At 47.1% G+C, this 17,941-nt stretch overlaps 1 protein-coding gene across 3 annotated transcripts; it reads right to left on the bottom strand.

The window, feature by feature from the left end:
* Positions 1-595: 595 nt before the first annotated feature.
* Positions 596-15,651, bottom strand: LOC106602678 (uncharacterized). Of its 3 annotated transcripts, none has more exons than XM_014195433.2 (9): positions 15,495-15,651; positions 9,010-9,113; positions 8,578-8,656; positions 7,614-7,818; positions 7,009-7,080; positions 5,452-6,500; positions 4,188-5,014; positions 3,452-3,676; positions 596-3,371 (listed from the first exon to the last, which is right to left on the bottom strand). In XM_014195433.2, exons 1-9 carry the CDS (start codon positions 15,587-15,589, stop codon positions 3,118-3,120), a joined length of 2,910 nt encoding a protein of 969 aa, XP_014050908.1. In that variant the 5' UTR covers positions 15,590-15,651; the 3' UTR covers positions 596-3,117. The 3 variants fall into 3 exon arrangements, with proteins under 3 accessions (XP_014050908.1, XP_014050910.1, XP_014050909.1); XM_014195435.2 differs by having other exon boundaries at positions 3,467-3,676; XM_014195434.2 differs by having other exon boundaries at positions 7,614-7,815.
* Between the last annotated feature and the right edge of the window lie 2,290 nt (positions 15,652-17,941).

The following is a 17,941-nucleotide window of genomic DNA, read 5'->3' as shown; positions in this document are numbered from 1 at the left end:
AGCACATGGCCTAGATGTTCAAATGTTCATAAATGACCAGCATGGTCAAATAATAATAATCACAGTAGTTGTCGAGGGTGCAACAAGTCAGTAACACAAGAGTAGGGTCAGTTTTTCTGTTTACATCAAAATGAATACGATTACATGGGATATGGGGGAGGGGGGGACCTGATCCTAGCTCAACACTCAGATGCTTTATGAATGCAGGTCTAGTTCTGTTTGATTCCAGGGCAACACTCCCATCTGGTGGTCTAGTTAGTGAACTGTATGGTGTAGAAAAATAAAGCACTCCACCCATGGGATTTACTTGGGAAGTTAACATTTTGGACTATGTTCCAATTTTCTCTTCTTCCTCCCAAAGTGTGCACCTGTTCACTTTCCTTCATGATTAAAGGAAATTTGAAAATAAATATTGTGGAAACTCCCACTAGCCCATGCATCCACCAATTCAAGTAGTAAACAAGTGTACACTTCAGGAGAAATAATATATTTTTGGGACGCAGCCATTGTTAGTGCATTGAAAGAATCATATTTCAGAAATATGACTTGAACTTTCCATCAGACTTATATAAAACATAACACAAACAAACCAAGCCATTGTGTAGTTTTTCCCCTTTATGTGTTTCTGTGAATATTTACAAAACCATAGGCCTATGTACAATACCAACTCGCAAATGAACAAATAAGCTACGGATAGCACAACCACACCAGTTTACGCAATGATCATATTTTTTTATGTACACTGAAGCTGGCAAGATGATAGCGTGAAACAATGTAAGATTATATGTGATTATGTTAAATAAATTCAACTATCTGTCGAGAGGCGTTGGGTGGTTTTATTCCAATAAAACAAGACGTCGGGTTACTTGGCGCTCTGATTAACCTACAAAAGAAACCTAGCTCTGGTCCGGGGCGTTAGTGCGACTTGCTAAAGCTGAGAAGGCTCCGGCCGGGATTCAACCCGACCGCGCTTCTTCTGCAATACACTTTTTTAAAAGGCAATGTTCCCGCGTTCGTGGAGACCTTGTGCATGGTAAACTGCATGTGTTGGCTTAATCGGAAATGACCTTTAAAATGTCAAGCGCGCTATAACGCATATCTACCAATGATCGGATTGAATGCCGGCCTAAGAGTTAGCAAGCCACACCAACAACCTGGACTAGAGCTACAAGCAGCCCATCATCTAACCGCAATGAACCATAGAGACTAGAGTAGCTTAAAAAAGACTGGAGCTACACTGGTCAGTCTGAAAAGACAAAACGATCAACAAACGACGCAACAACACCATGTAAAAAAAAAAATATATATATGTATATAACGTGGCATAGTATTCAGCTATGCTCACTCTTCTGAAAAATGCCCCCCACTTAGTAACATAGAACACAGCCAAGTTAAATACGGATCTCTGCACATCGCAGAAGAATGGCCCGACGGGCTAATGCACCTTTTTAAATCGCTTTTAAGAAAACGCATGTGCAACAGGCTCAAAATAAAAGAAAGATGCCAACAACAAGAATATACTTGGTGTATTTTAGGCAAAAGCAGTATTCAACTGCTGTCTTGTAGTGTCAATTTTGACGGGAGCTGAAAAGCCCCAAGCTGACTATAGTGTCTTAGGTAGTCCAAAAAGAAACTTCACATTGATGGTGGCGTTTCCTTTCCCCCCCCCTCACTCTAACCCAGGGTCTCTCTAGCTCCGCTCCTGGGGTGCAGGCTTTTGCTCCGGCCCAGCACTATTAACACACCCGTTTTAAGTAATGAACTAAGCATGGTCTTTCAGTCAGGTCTAGTTTGATCAGGTGAGTTAGGGCTGGGCTGGAACTAAAGCATGCACTCTCCAGGACTGGGTGTTGCGAGACCCTATAACATCTTCTCAGCACTAGAAATACACACACTACAGCCTCAAACTCTAACAGTGTCAAGCTTTTTTGTGTTCAGAAACGTCCCTACAACACTTGAGTGTCAAAAACACCCATGAAACACTGGAGCCCAGAAAATCTGAATACAACAATCTGTGGTGTGTTATCATTAACATTATCATCATTATAACGTCATCATCATTCACATTGTTCGTCTTGTTTTGGAGAGAAAACAAAATGAACATGTCCATGTACACTGTATACTACACAGGTTGTGGCAACTCCTACACAGTCACTCATTCTCTCACTCCCAGTCTCTCCCTTGCTTTGTCTCGGAGGACTATATATAAGGGTATGAATAGCTAGGTTTCCATCCAATTGGTGACAGATATTCAAAAATCTGCATAAAAACAACATGCGCATTTTCCCACCAGAAATGTTTCCATCAAATCGACTGTGCGCGACGATGTAGTGCACATAAAAATACCTTTTGCTGTTGAATTCCCGTGTACCGAATAAAAAATAAGTTAAATGGGTTTCCATCAAATTTTCAACTCTACGGATGGGTTTCTCACAAAAAGTGTTGTTATATTGTGATGAGTCTGCCCAGTCTGGTATTGGAAAATCGCGCAGGCGCACGCATAGCCTACATGATGAGAATATTATGGCCAAAAGAGCGAGATTATTTTCATTTGTCAAATGGCAGCCAAGCATCGATCATTTCACCAGAACAAGACCCTGGATATTTCTTGTAAAAGAGCATCAAGCTCATCACCTTGCACTTTCGATATGATGGTTTCTATATCAATATTTGCGCATAAAAGCATTTCCACCGACATTTCTCGTGTACTTCATTTTACCCACACAAAAAGATCCCACCTTGTCTAGCGTATTTTGTTTTGTTGACATTTGGAAAGTTTATCGAAACATTTTCTGTTTCCATCAGGCCTGTCGTGACATTTTTGACCCGACATGGACTTTTCTGCCATTAAAAGGTTGGATGGAAACCTGCTTAATGAGATGTAGGCTATGTTCCAATACCCACATTAGCGTACCACTTCGAACACACGCCCACTACATTGCTTCCTTAAACGTCAACTCTGTTGCACCACAGAGTTGACCATCAGCACTGCTGTAATGTTACAGAGTTGACCACTCCTCTGTTTTGGCTTCCTTCATTCTATGTAGTATGCAAGTGTGGATACTGTGGAGCTATTGTCGTGTCCGTCCATCAATCTCCGTCTGTCCATCAGTCTTCTCAGCACACCATGATTGGCGTCCCGTCGTCCTCGCGCCGCTGGTTCTTCTTGAGCAGCTGGATGCGGTTGTGACAGTAGAATTTGATGGCCCGCCAGTCGCGCCTGTTGGTGACCAGCAGCGGGCAGCTCTGAAGGCAGCGCTCGCAGTCGGCCTTGGCGGGCACGCGCAGCTCGGCGATGTTGGAGGTCAGGTGCTCCTCCACGGCGGCGCGCTCCGCGTCTGACCACGGGCGCTTGAGGACGCCGCGTTTGCCTGTGCGGGGAGAGTGTGGGTTAGTACACACGGGTGGATCTGTGTAGACATGTCTTTGGAGTGAACACACACACACACACCTGATTTGGGCCCACCTGAGCCTCTCCTGTGGCCGGGGAGCGAGGGGGAGAGGGGCGATGCGGAGGAGGGCGTGACCTTGAGTTTCCTGGCACGCGGCGTCCTGCTGTTGGTCCTGCCCTTCCTCACCATCAGCAGGCTGGGAGGGGCCACCTCGCCCTTCTCCTTCCCCCCCTCGCCGTCAGAGTCGCCCTCCGAGTACGAGTCGGCCGAGTTGCCTGACATCACTGTAGGGGGAGAAAGAGAAGGGTCAAATACATGTTTCTCAACTTTAACTACAGCGCTGGTCCTCATCATACTAAAGGGCAGTCCAAAATGAAAAATCATCATGAGACGACGGTAAACTGTTTAACCCCCTAGAGTCGATTTGGCGCATTGCCGCCTCACACTAATTAACATCATAAACAAAGTCCCCATCAAAATGTCAGTTTAAGCTAGAGATCCACCGCATCCGCCGATGTCGCACTTCCACATCTGCAGTGAAAGGTGGCAGAGCCGGAGTGGTGTTTGTCAGACCGTGAGACATCCCGAAAATCGGTCTTCTCACGAATAGTCCGATCGGTTTGACCTAGAGCTAACCTTTCTCTAACGGTCATCATGCTTTGTTCCATCCGTTCCATTATATCAAGCAGGTTGAATCAAGCTCACTTAATACACAGTAAAGGAGAGAAAAATAACTCCACTTCTAGCTTGACTAGTCAGGTCTGACATATATGTCAATCCTCAGTGTTTCCTTACCGTCAAGCTCCAGACAGATGTGGTGGAGGCTCATCCCCCGGAAAAGCACGCCGTCTCTCTCCCCGCAGAGCACCACGCGCCCCACTCTACCCATCAGCCCCGGGTCCTGGCCAATCCCGCCGCAGCTCTGCGTCACGTGGTACTCACGCTCCAGGAAGTGTTCCAGGCGCTCTATGGCGTTCCCGCCCGGCTGTCCTGGCTCCTCCCCCTCGCCGAGCAATAGCAGCTGCGTCAAGATGGCGACCTGGCGCCGGACGCGCGTCTGGGTGAGGGCGCGGGGGTTCCGGGTGCCGCTGGAGCGGGCCAGGCTCCGGAGGAGATCGGTGCCCCGGAGGGGGGTGGCTGGAGAGTGGTATGGCCGGGCGAAGACATACGGGTTCTGGGGATCGACGCCGACATCTTGCCTGGTCTGGAGGAGGAGTTCCAGACACGGCTCGCAGTGCGGTGGCAGGATAAGAGGCTGGACTCTTCCTCGTTTTCCCTGGACACCTACTCGAGGCAAATGCGGAAGCACGAGACGCTCAAAGGGCGAAAGCGATGCCTCCAGGGGTGTGAGGGCGGGCGGGGCGCCGGGGGGCACCGGCGGGGGGCACTGGGGGGTGACACGGGCGCGGTATTCGGCTATGACCAGTTTGGAGACCTCGCACTCGCGGCGACGGTTGTAGAGGATGAGCAGGGCGAGGGAGGAGTGGCACAGGAGGCGCCAGGCCTCGGCGGATTGGAGCTGGCGGGACAGGGAGAGGAAGGCAGAGTGCTGGAGCCTGCGGAGGTAGAGAACCAGGGAAGACAGGGAGGAGAGGAGGGGTAGCATGTGGAGACGGCCCGAACTGAGGGAGAGGGGGGGTAGAAGAGAAAGAGAGAGGGGGAAAGGAGAGGGAGAGAGATTTGTTTTAATTGCAGGTGTCAGTTATTCATTTATTCAACGCACAATACAACAGGGAAAAATGTTTTCAAAGTATCTGCTATCCTCATTACCTTTATTATAATGATAACATCACATCAGCAGTTTGAAGTTACTTTTAAGTCAGTCTCAGTTGATTGATTTTACCAATCTAATTTGAGCATGCTAAAAGCATTCCTACTGTTTTACATCCACCAATGCAGAAGCTAAGCAGCAGTTCAGTTTGCTGGCACTTTGCTGATACATCAACTACTTTCTCACTATCCATTTGATGAACTACTTTCTCACTATCCATTTGATGAGGTGAATTTGTCATTTAGGTAGTCCTTTAACGGAGTACCAACCCCCCCCCACAGCACTCACCTCAACAACTCCTTCTCCTTCTCCTCCGCTCCACTGTCATCTTCCATCATTCCGCTCTCCTCCTCCTCTTCTTCATTTTCATCCTCTTTAGGCAGCCGCTCCACCTTTTTGGGCGTCTGCTGAAAGACGTGGGGACAAGCCGTCTCTGCCTCTTCTTTGGGCCTCACCACCGCCACTTCCACCAGGTCGTTCTCCTCTTCCTCCTCCTCTTTTTCCTTCTTCACTTTGCGCAGTCCCGCCTTTCTGGGCGGGGTCACAGCCACCGGAGGCGGGCTTCTCTTCAGAACGGACACGGCCACGGCACTGCGTCCTCGGGGCGGAGTCAACACCAGGGGGGAGGAGTTTCTCCCGACGGCAGAGGAAGGGGACTGGGCGGTGGTGGCGGAGGGACGTTGAGGAGACAGGGAGAGCGCGGCGGCTGCGGCGCCCCCCTGTGGTGGCTTGTGGGAATTTTGCTCCGCTCCTGACGCCGCCGCCGATGACCGAGGTTGTTGCTCGGACTGAGCGTGGTGTGCGGCGTGCGCGGCCGCCAGGTGGGGTATAAAGCGCTCGATAAGCGCGGCGCGGATCTCGGGCTGGTTGGGGTGGTGCTTGTCCAGGTGGCGCCCCAGTGAGCGGAAGTGGCGCCCACAGTAAGCACAGCTCAGCTTCTGGGGGGGCACGCCCATGCCAACCCCCCTGGCGATGTTAATACTGATGTTCGCCGTCGTGTTGGGCCCCAACGGAGCAGGGGATTTGAACAGAGAAGGGCGAGAAGAGGTGGAGGAGGAGGGAGGGGGGGAGAAGGTGAGGGGGCGGTATGAAGTGGAGAGGGGAGGGCGGCCTGGGGACGTCCGGTGAGGGGTGGTTCTCTTTTTGGAGGGGGTGGTGGTCCGGCGGCGTTTGCGGCGGCGAGGTGTGCGTCTCTGACTCCCGTCCTCGCCCCCCTCATTCTGGGGATCCGAGTCGCTGGCATTGGAGTGGGAGAGTGGGGAGGAAGAGGGGGAAAGGGGCCAGGAAGGGGTGAGGTAGTCCTGGGCTGAGAGAGAGGGGGGCACGGACTCTTCCTCCTGAGAGCGAGAGATGAGTAGTGTTTGAGCCAGTTGTGTGAGTAGAGTACAGACAAGTGACATAAGACAGACTGTTTAGAGGAGTGGTTCTCACTCCTGGTCCTGGGGAACCAAAGGGGTGCACATTTTCGTTTTTCCTTAGCACTGCACACCTGATTCAAATCATCAAAGCTTGAAGCATTGATGATGAGTTGATCATTTGAATCAGCTGTGTAGTGCTGAGGCAAAAACTAAAAGGTGCACTCCTTTGGGTCCCCAGGACCAGGGTTGAGAACCACTGGTTTAGAGTGTCTGTCAACAGTGGGTGTGTGAATGAGGAGTGTCCATTTAGAGCGTTGAGTGGGCAACACTAGTATATTACAACGCTTAGAATCCTATAAGGAAAGTGAGTTGAGGGTATAGTAGACAGGTGTATGGAATGTAGACATATAAAACACGCACATCAGTATAGTATTAAGTGTTGTATAAACATAGTAGGCGTATGTAGGCAACAGGTGTCTTTTCTTACCTTTTTGATACTGTTGTTCTCAGGGTCGGAGAGACACTCATATCTCCCTGGAGACACAGTACCACGGAAACCCTGGAGGAATATAGGCTCCATTAACATCCATTGTTATCACCCAGTGCTGTCAATCAGACGGTCAAACCAATAACAGTGGTGCTCAAAAATCAGTCAAATACAGTAATCAGCCAAGGTGAAAATTCCCAGATACCCATGTATTATGGGCCAACCAAAATTACTCAATTTCTGTGAGAAAAAAAGTATTATTTAACCAGAGTAAAAGTAAATCGCTAGTTTCAGTACTTACAACTTGCCTCGGATAACACAAATCATGGATATTGTGGCATACTGTCGATTCAAAATGTAACTATTTTGTAGTTATTTGGCTCACTGCATGTGACATGTGAAATGTAAGTCGTTCGTTGAAAACACTATTCACCAAATAGAAAGATGGGTAAACTGCATTTGACTTTAACTATATCCCAGGTTATAGCTGTACCAGCCATCGCTATGGCTACAGTTACTTAAGCTCTAACAGGTACATCATCATGGTTACTCACCACGGCAACAGTTACTTAGGCTCTCACAGGTATGTCACCATGGTTACTCACCATAGTGTTGTCTCCCCACTCAGTCAGGCTGTAGTCAACGGTGATCTCCTCTCCCTTGGTGATGTCTCGGATCGCTATGACGACCAGACGCACCTGGCTCCCACAGTGTACCTCACGGATGCGGCAGTTTGGAGGAGGGGGGTACATCACCGCCGCCCCCCTGCCCCCGCTGGATCCCTCCTCACCCAGCTCTAAAGACCCACTGCTGAAAGGGGGGAGGGAGGAAGAGAGGTGGGGGGGAGAGATAGGGAGGGAGAGAGAGAAGGGGATGGAGGGAGCTAGATCAGCACACGTGGACCTATGCATACAAAATCAGCAAAAATAGCTAACACACACTTTCAATTACACACTGCAACACACCCACAGCTAACCCACGCAAAACAGCGCAACAATACAAAACATTAGGAACACCTGCTCTTTCCATGACAGACTGACCAGGTGACAGCTTTGATCCCATATTGGATGTCACTTGTTAAATCCACTTCAAATCAGAATAGATGAAGGGGAGGAGACAGGTTAAAGAATGATTTTTAAGCCTTGAGACAATTGAGACATGGATTGTGTATGTGTGCCATTCAGAGGGAGAATGGGCAAGACAAATGATTGCCTTTGAACGGGGTATGGTAGTAGGTGCCAGGCACACCGGTTTGTGTCAAGAGCTGCAATGCTGCTGGGTTTTTCACTCTCAACAGTTTCCTGTGTGTATGAAGAATGATCCACCACCCAAAAGGACATCCAGCCAACTTGACACAACTGTGGGAAGCATTGGAGTCAACATGGGCCAGCATCCCTGTGGAACGCTTTCGACACCTTATACGGTGGGTGGGTGGGGGGTAGGGGTGCGCAACTCAGTATTAGGAAGGTGTCCTTAATGTTTTGTATTTTACATAACAAAAAACACACACACAACCCCCTTCACCCAACACACACAATTATACACACAATAAAAAACACACACACTCACCACATCTGAGCAGGGTCATTGATGTAGCATGGTCCATCTAGTGTTGGTCGTTTGTTCTCTGCAGCCTCCTTACCGTCACCTGAGAGAAGATTATAAAAGGATTACACACGAGCACACACGCGAATGCACACAGACACGCATGCACGAATGCACACACACTGACACGTACGGAAGAACACACACAAGGTCATCAACCTTTCCCCCACCTGAACGCATATGCACGTCACACACCACTCGCGCACGAACACAGTCGCACACGCGAACACAAACACATTTATATAGGTCAGCACGCACACACACACCCCTCTTCCACCCATAACACACACAATCCTGGATGCATACACTCACAAGGACACACACTACACAACTATTACACACACACACACACACACGTGTCAACACAAGAATCATCAATATAGGACAAACACACACCTGGACAGTAGCTGTGTTCCGAGCTGTCCTCCTCATCCTCTGTGACAAAGACTCGGTCGCACACTTTCACCGGCGTTCCCTTCCTTTTCCTCCCACAACCGCGTCTGTGGAACACACACAGGGGGAGAGAGAGAGAGATTCTATCAATTTCATCAATGCCCCAGGCAGACCAATCTTCACATCAATCAAGTAGGAAAAGCAATCAATACAATGATCACCAATAGGAACCCAGTCTCAATTTCTGTATCCAATTACTTTCAACCAATAACAACTGAATCATTGATACATTTTTGGGGGGGGATTTAGACTATTTATTGGTCAAATTGCAATTACTTTGGGGAAAAAGCTGAATGCTGACTGGGCAGAATTGGGTCAAATTCTTACTGGGTAAATTGGTGTTGAAGGGACATTTGTGAATCACAAGCCACAATACAAGACACTGATCCAAGGTCTGTGTTGAGTTTCACTCCACTACTAGGGATTCAGGATACAGGGATGGTAAACTAACCAAGATCTGTGACTACGGTGCAGAGTCTAGCCATAGCGTAAAGCCACTTGTAAGAGCAGAAGGATACACTAGGAGCTGATCTGAGCTAATCTTTCTTTGCCTCAATCCTAGCTGTAACCATTCAAATCCAAGCACTAGAAACTGGCTTTGGATCAGTGTGATTTAGGGCAGTTTTCACACACACACACACACACACACACACACACACACACACACACACACACACACACACACACGCTGTTTTCTGTAATTCTTTCTATTTTCTCCTTACATGACATTGGAGGCTCTTAAAACTAGGCCATAGGAAGACAGCGCCTTGGTTTCTCAAGTGTTCATTACTGCGTGTGTGTTTGTGCGTGAGGTGTGTGTGTGTGTGTGTGTGTGTGTGTATGTGTGTGTGTGTGTGTGTGTGAGAGAGAGAGACTCTTTGAGCAGAGATATCAACCAGACTCGCTGTCTTTGTATTGATCTGCCCCTCGCTCTCCATCTGGACTCGTGATAACGTGTGTGTGTGTGTGCGCGCGCGCCTGCACTTTCTTGTGTGTGTCTGCATGGTCACTCATGTAAGCTTGGGCCTAGTTGCTCTTTCTTAAAGTAACAGCCTTCTTTTAAATGTGTTTCACCCATTCCCCATTGTGTGAGGTAATTAACATTATCTAGAATGGTCTGTAATGGTAGAGCTATAAGAGGCATTAGCAACAACTGATTTATATACAGTACAGTGGCTTATAGTGTGTGTGTGTGTAGTACAGTACCACAGCCTTTCTAGCCTGGTAAATACCTCCACTTAGGTTACATACACTACATGACCTACAGTATGTGGACACCTGCTCTGCAAACATCTCATTCCAAAATCTTGGGCATTAATATGGATTTGGTCCCCCCCTTTGCTGCTGTAACAGCCTCCACTTTTCTGAGAAGGCTTTCCACTAGATGTTGGAACATCGCTGCGGGGACTTGCTTCCATTCAGCCACAAGAGCATGAGTGAAGTCAGGCACTGATGTTGGGTGATTAGACCTGGCTCGCAGTTGCCGTTCCAATTCATCCCAAAGGTGTTCGATGGAGTTGAGGTCAGGGTTCTATGCAGGCCAGTCAAGTTGTTCCACACCGATCACAACAAACCATTTCTGTATGGACCTTGCTTTGTCATGCTGAAACAGCAAAGGGCCTTCCCCAAACTGTTGCCACAAAGTTGGAAGCACAGAATCATCTAGAATGTCATTGTATGCTGTAGCATTAAGATTCCCCTTCACTGGAACTAAGGGCCCTAGCCCGAACAATGAAAAACAGCCCCAGACCATTATTCCTCCTTCACCAAACTTTACAGTTGGCACTATGCATTGGGGCAGGTAGCTTTCTCCTGGCATCCGCCAAACCCAGATTTGTCTGTCGGACTGCCAGATGGTGAAGTGTGATCCACCACTTCAGAGAACTTGTTCCCATTGCCCAATTTACATTTGTTCCTAATTGTAGTCATTTAGAAGACGCTCTTATCCAGTAGTACACAGTAGTGAGTGCATACATTTTCATACGTTTTTCGTACTGCTCCCCAGTGGGAATCAAACCCACAACCCTGGCGTTGCAAGCGCCATGCTCTACCAACTGAGCACATGGGACCTCCAGAGTCCAATGGCGGTGAGCTTTACACCACTCCAGCCGACGCTTGGCATTGCGCATGGTGATCTTAAGCTTGTGTGTGGCTGCTCGGCCATGGAAACCCTTTCATGGATCACCTGACGAACAGTTCTTTTGCTGACGTTGCTTCCAGAGGCAGTTTGGAACTCGGTAGTGAGTGTTGCAACCGAGGACAGACGATTTTTACACACTTCAGCATTCGGCGGACCTGTCCTATGAGCTTGTGTGGCCTACCACTTCGCGGCTGAGACGTTGTTGCTCCTAGACCTTTCCACTTCACAATAACAGCACTTACAGTTGACTGGGGCAGCTCCAGCAGGACAGACATTTGACGAACTGACTTGTTGGAAAGGTGGCATCCTATGACGGTGCCACGTTGAAAGTCACTGAGCTCTTCAGTAAGGCCATTCTACTGCCAATGTTTGTCTATGGAGACTGCATGGCTGTGTGCTCGATTTTATACACCTGCCAGCAACGGGTGTGGCTGAAATATCCGAATCCACTAATTGTGTGTATGTATGTATGTATGTATGTATGTATGTATGTATGTATGTATGTATGTATGTATGTATATATATATATATATATATATAGTGTATTTCCTAACCAATTTGTTCCAATGGAATTTTGCTTATTTCTCCTTGATGGCTTTATGTGTCTTCAAATACAGCAGGTGGGACAAGTGGGAAATTGTCTACTACTATGTGTGTTTGTGAATTCTACATGATTCAATGCACTACGACCACACATTATATAGTGCACTACTTTTGACCAGGGACCAGTTATGACCACGTCATATCGCCAGTCTCTAGGATTTACCATGACATGTTCACGTAAACCCAACCAGGATTGAGGAAGTAAGTCCACAGGAGTGTCTCTCTTGGTGATATTACATTGTGTGTGTGTGTGTGTGTGTGTGTGTGTGTGTGTGTGTGTGTGTGTGTGTGTGTGTGTGTGTGTGTGTGTGTGTGTGGTCTATTCTAGTACTGTCTAATCAGATGTCTCTCTTCTCCATTCCATCTGTCCTTCACTCTATCACTCCCTTTCTCTTCCTCCCATTGATTCTCTCCATTCCCCTATCCCTGCACATCTCTCCCTCTCCTCTCTCCCACAAACAAACACACTCTCTCACACACACACAGCCCTCCGCCTTTGCCAACCCACATACACACACAAATACACAAACAAGTCCTCACTCAAGACCAACATGTGCACACACACACACACACTTTTCAGCCAAGCTCACATGCACGCACACACACCCCTCCCCCCTCTCTAGAACTCACACACACACACACACACACACACACACACACACACACACACACACACACACACACACACACACACACACACACACACACACACACACACACACAGACTCGCTCAAGCGCACACACACTCACTGTCTCTCTCCCTCCCTCTCTCTCAAATATCCAAACCCACAGTCTCATGTTCCCTCTCTCACACACACACTCACACAAAATGCACACACACATAGAAAGAATACACACACACCCAATCTACAGCATACACACTCCTAGACTTTTTTCTCTCTGTAACACACACACACACACTCCAGAAAACATGCACCATCTCTTTCGCCCATGCATGCACATACATTTTAATACACACACACATCCTCTCACACACTACACTAGTCTCCATAAGGCACGCATGCACACACTCACACGCAATCCTCTTCGCACACTCTCCCTCCTCCATGGATAACATTCTCTCTACACGCACACACTCCCACCCTCCCCCCACTCACACACACACACAAACACACACACACACTGTCCTTCCCTCTTTCATAAACAAAGTAGATGCATAAACACTCTCCTTTCCTCTGTCTCTTACATACACGCAAACACACTGTCCTTGTCTAAGACACTCTCTCTCTCACACACACACACACACACACACACACACACACACACACACACACACACACACACACACACACAAACCTTGTCTCTGTATCCTCCTTTCACACACACCCTTCCCTTTTTCTCTCTGCCTGCAGAATACACACACACACACACACACACACACACACCCTCCCCCTTCTCCCTCTGCCTCCAGAACAAACACACACAGGCACGCACACACAGACACACACATTCTCTCTCTCTCTCGCTCACACACACACACACACACAGCCTTTTTTTTCTCCCCAAGACACACAGACACTCATTCTCCCTCCCTTCTCTGTTTCAAAAGCGCACGCACGCACAAACACACACACACACACACACTTCCTCACCCTCTCTCCATCACACCCTCCCCTTCTCTTTCCCTCTCACACACACCCTCCCTCTTCTTGCTTTCTCCCCTTTAAACACACACACTCCCCCTCTCTCTCTCTCTCTCTCTCTCTCTCTCTCTGTGTGTGTAACACACCCTCCCCCCTCTCTGTAACACACACACACACACACACACACACACACACACACCCTCCCCTTCTCTCTTCGTCACAAACACACTCTATCCCTCCATTTCTTAAAGACAGACACACACACTTTTCTTCACCAGTCTTCACTGTCAGTTTAAAATAACTAACCAAAAACTCAAATCTCTCACACACACACACACAAAATATGATACCACAAAATATTAGTCTCTTACCATCCTAAACTATTCTTTCTACTTTGAAGACAACACACTACTGGAAAGTCAGAAACACATTCTCACTCACACACACAATCTTCCCCTTTGCTTTATCCCTTCTACAAACACACACACACCCACATTTCTTGGTTACACATAAACACACTAGTCCCTCACACACATACCACTCCTCTCTTCCCCTCACACACACACACACACCCTCCCCCACTAAGCAACACACTCTTCCCTCCCCTTCCCTGTACCTCTCTCACACACTTCCCCTCTATCTCTCCCTCACACACTAACTCCCCCTTTATTACACAAATATGCTCACCCTCACGTACACACACGTCCTTCAGTCTCTCTCACAGCTCTCTCCTCACACACACTCTCTATGCCTAAAAACACACCTTATTTAATTTTCCTCACACTGCTCTCTCTCACCCCTTTCTCTCACACAATCTCAGAAAAATACACCTTTTCACTTTCCCCCTTCCTCTCCCCTTCACACCCCCCCCCACACACACACATTTATTCAATTTCTCCTCTTCCTCTCTCACACACACACATGAATACACACACCCTCCCTCTCTTAAACACACACACACACACACACCACATACACACACACACACACTCACACAACTCCTCCCCTCCTTTCTCTCTCACACACACACACATACACTCTCATACACACATGCCACCCCCTCTAGCACACACACCACACACTCCCCCTCTCTCTCACACACTGTGCTCATTCCACTCACACACTCTTGTTCTCTTTGTCACAGTCTCTCCACACTACACGCACCCCCTCCCTCTCACACACACACACATACTGTCTCTGTCACGCACACACTCTCCCTCTCTCCAACACACACACACACACTCATCCCCCCTCTCTCTATCACACACTCCCCCTCCCCCTCTTTCACACACACACACACACACACACACACACACACACACACACACACACACACAACACACACTCACACACACACTCCCTCCCCCTCTCTCTGGCACACACACTCCCCCATCCCTCCCCTCTCACACACACACACACACACACACACACACACACAGTGCTCGTTCCTTTCTCTCACGCTCTCTCTTCTCCCTGTGTGTGTGAGAGCTCTCTCTTCTCACACAACCACACACGCACACAGAGGGAGAGAGGCTCTGGTAGCATATATAACAAGTCACCATAGCAAAAACGAACAAATATATTATATTGGGTTTACTTCTGTTTTTTAAGAGTATCTACTAGTACCGTTTGATAACTCGTTGGTTGGCTAGTGTTAGCTAGTAGTTCACATACAATTCACACTTGAGAAAAATTTGCTAACTACACAAGTACAGAAGTTGCTAAATTAGCTAGCTAGCTCGTACAGTTCTCGCACACACGTACACGCGGGCGCGCGCGCGGAACACACACACACACACACACACACACACACCATCAAGCTGCTTTGTGAAGTGGGTAGCAACAAATGAATTATAGTCTAATGAACATTATACTATAATTTATATGGGTTTCTCACACAATATCTCGCGCAGAATAAGTTAATAACGAATGTATTACAACTTTAATTTCAGCCTACAATATAGCGTTAGCTCAACACACACACATACACACACACACCATCTCGCTCGCTCGCGCTGTCACACAGTCACTTCAGAAAAATACCTATGGCTACTAATTAACTAACTGACTAAAACCCTCACCCCCGAGGTGTCGGCGCCGGTTTGGTTCCCTCTCCGTCGCTGTCCAGGGTCGGTGGTTCCCGGTAGTCGAAGAGCGAGAGTACGGTCTCCGCCATGTTAACAATCAACTAGTCTTCTCCGTCCCTCTCTCGCTCTCCGGTTCTCTCCACTAGCTCACCCGAAGGTTATTCTAGCCACTCCCATTGCTTCAGAGCGGAGGGATGGAGAAAATACATAAAACAACAAGCTACTAAACGATATGCTTAGCTCGTATATTGTTTAGCTCATATATAACAAAGAATTAACATCCATACATTGTGGTAATGGTAGGGTCGTTTTAAAGGGAATATGCTTAGAATGCTTATTCCTTGGAAGTACGGTAAAGATCCAACCCTACATATATACGCAATGGACTCGTCTGAGGAGAGAGGATGAAAAAAATAGTTGTTGCCTAATGCTTACCGGTTTCTAGGAGAAGAATTGATTAGCTTGGTAACTGACTGTAACTGGAAGAAGGGGAAACAATGTCTGTCTTTGTCTCTTTCTGGATTTACCAGCGATTTTAAAGACGTTTTCTTGCTGAGAGTAATGTTTTACCCTTGCAAGAACTCCCAAGATTTCATCAGAGTTGACTTTGAATTAAACTGCTGAGGCAACTTTATTGTGCTCATTAGCGCCACCTAGTTTATTACCCAACAACAACGTAATTTCTTACAGTGTTCTCCATGTACACCAAGTCAGAACCGTAGGATAAATAAATGGGGTATATAAGCAGACAATGAAAGCTCTTACAACATTTGATGATTACATTTATCAAAAACAGGTTATAGGCTACATGTGCACAACCAAGTCAGAACAGTAGGAGAAATTAAGAGGTGAAAATAGGCCATTGTTTTTTTTTTTGGGGGGGGGGTGAGGCACATGGACTACTAACAGCTTACTACACAACATACACTTAGTATTACTTTCTTAGCTACAGTGTACATATATCCCTGGCATATTACATAATTTATGCAGCAGCATACAATACATTTTTGGATTCACCTTGTTGTGCTGTGCTCACTTGAACAGGAAGGTCATCAAACTTTGTCATCAAAGTCTGCCAATCTCTGGATTTATGGTGCTTTTAAGACAACTGGGAAGAAGAAAAAAATAATAATCATGATGACGTCAGTGATCTTCAGGTTGTAGCTCTAGAAAGAGGCCCGAGTTCCGAATGTACAATTCCGAGTTGGATTAAAGTTCAAAGCGTATTTTCCCAGTCGTAGCTCGTTTTTCCCGAGTTCCCAGTTGTTTTGAACTCACTAAAGTCAGATTTTGCAGTTCCGAGTTAACAGTTGTTTTGTGCACGGCACAAATCATGCTTGTTTGACAGCATGGCCAATGTTGAATGTTTATCATTTTAAACTAGGAAAAGAGACCCTTAATCTTAGACTTGGGACCACACAGCCACTCCACTGAATAGCAGGCTAATGATTGCTTTGCAAGGCTTGCAGTTAGCCACTGATTCCTTCCAAACCACTCATTGTTGAATTAGCGATTTCCAACTTGTTGTGTAATGTTTATGTCCAATGGCTGATGAGCACCGATATGTTTTATCTATAATTTCTCTTTATTATTTATCTTCATATGACAAGGATTAAAATGTATTTGCTAGTAGATTGTCGACTTGATTCATGATGATGACTGCTAGCTAAGAATTTGAAAGTATGATGTTGACACGATCAGTCCAATCAAAGCTACTGTAGGTATAACGTGATTTGACGTCATTTTATCTGTGGCCAATGACCTTGAGCCTTCTAGGATGGGCACTTCTAATGTAACTCAAATCAAATCAAAGTTTATTTGTCATGTGCGCTGAATACAACAGGTGTAGACCTTACAGTGAAATGCTTACTTACAGGCTCTAACCAATAGTGCAAAAAAGGTATTAGGTGAACAATAGCTAGGTAAAGAAATAAAACAACAGTAAAAAGACAGGCTATATACTGTAGCGAGGTTATAAAAGTAGCGAGGCTACATACAGACACTGGTTAGTCAGGCTGATTGAGGTAGTATGTACATGTAGATATGGTTAAAGTGACTATGCATATATGATGAACAGAGAGTAGCAGTAGCGTAAAAGAGGGGTTGGCGGGTGGTGGGTGGGACACAATGCAGACAGCCCGGTTAGCAAATGTGCGGGAGCACTGGTTGGTCGGCCCAATTGAGGTAGTATGTACATGAATGTATAGTTAAGGTGACTATGCATATATGATAAACAGAGAGTAGCAGCAGTGCAAAAAGAGGGGTTGGGGGGGGGCATACAATGCAAATAGTCCGGGTAGCCATTTGATTACCTGTTCAGGAGTCTTATGGCTTGGGGGTAAAAACTGTTGAGAAGCCTTTTTGTCCTAGACTTGCCACTCCGGTACCGCTTGCCATGCGATAGTAGAGAGAACAGTCTATGACTGGGGTGGCTGGGGTCT

The sequence above is a fragment of the Salmo salar genome, chromosome ssa04, assembly GCF_905237065.1.
Source record: "Salmo salar chromosome ssa04, Ssal_v3.1, whole genome shotgun sequence".
Lineage (NCBI taxonomy): Eukaryota > Metazoa > Chordata > Actinopteri > Salmoniformes > Salmonidae > Salmo > Salmo salar.
The sequence above is the reverse complement of the archived record's forward strand: the minus strand, read 5'-3'. Positions and strand labels throughout refer to the sequence as shown.

Excerpts from the sequence above, each read along its gene's own strand:
- LOC106602678 (XM_014195433.2), bottom strand. The coding sequence starts at position 15,589 with ATGGCGGAGACCGTACTCTCGCTCTTCGACTACCGGGAACCACCGACC. Across the intron at positions 7,081-7,613 it reads AGTGGGGAGACAACACTATG|GGTTTCCGTGGTACTGTGTC; the intron begins GTGAGTAACCAT and ends ATATTCCTCCAG. Across the intron at positions 3,372-3,451 it reads CTCAGGTGGGCCCAAATCAG|GCAAACGCGGCGTCCTCAAG; the intron begins GTGTGTGTGTGT and ends CTCCCCGCACAG.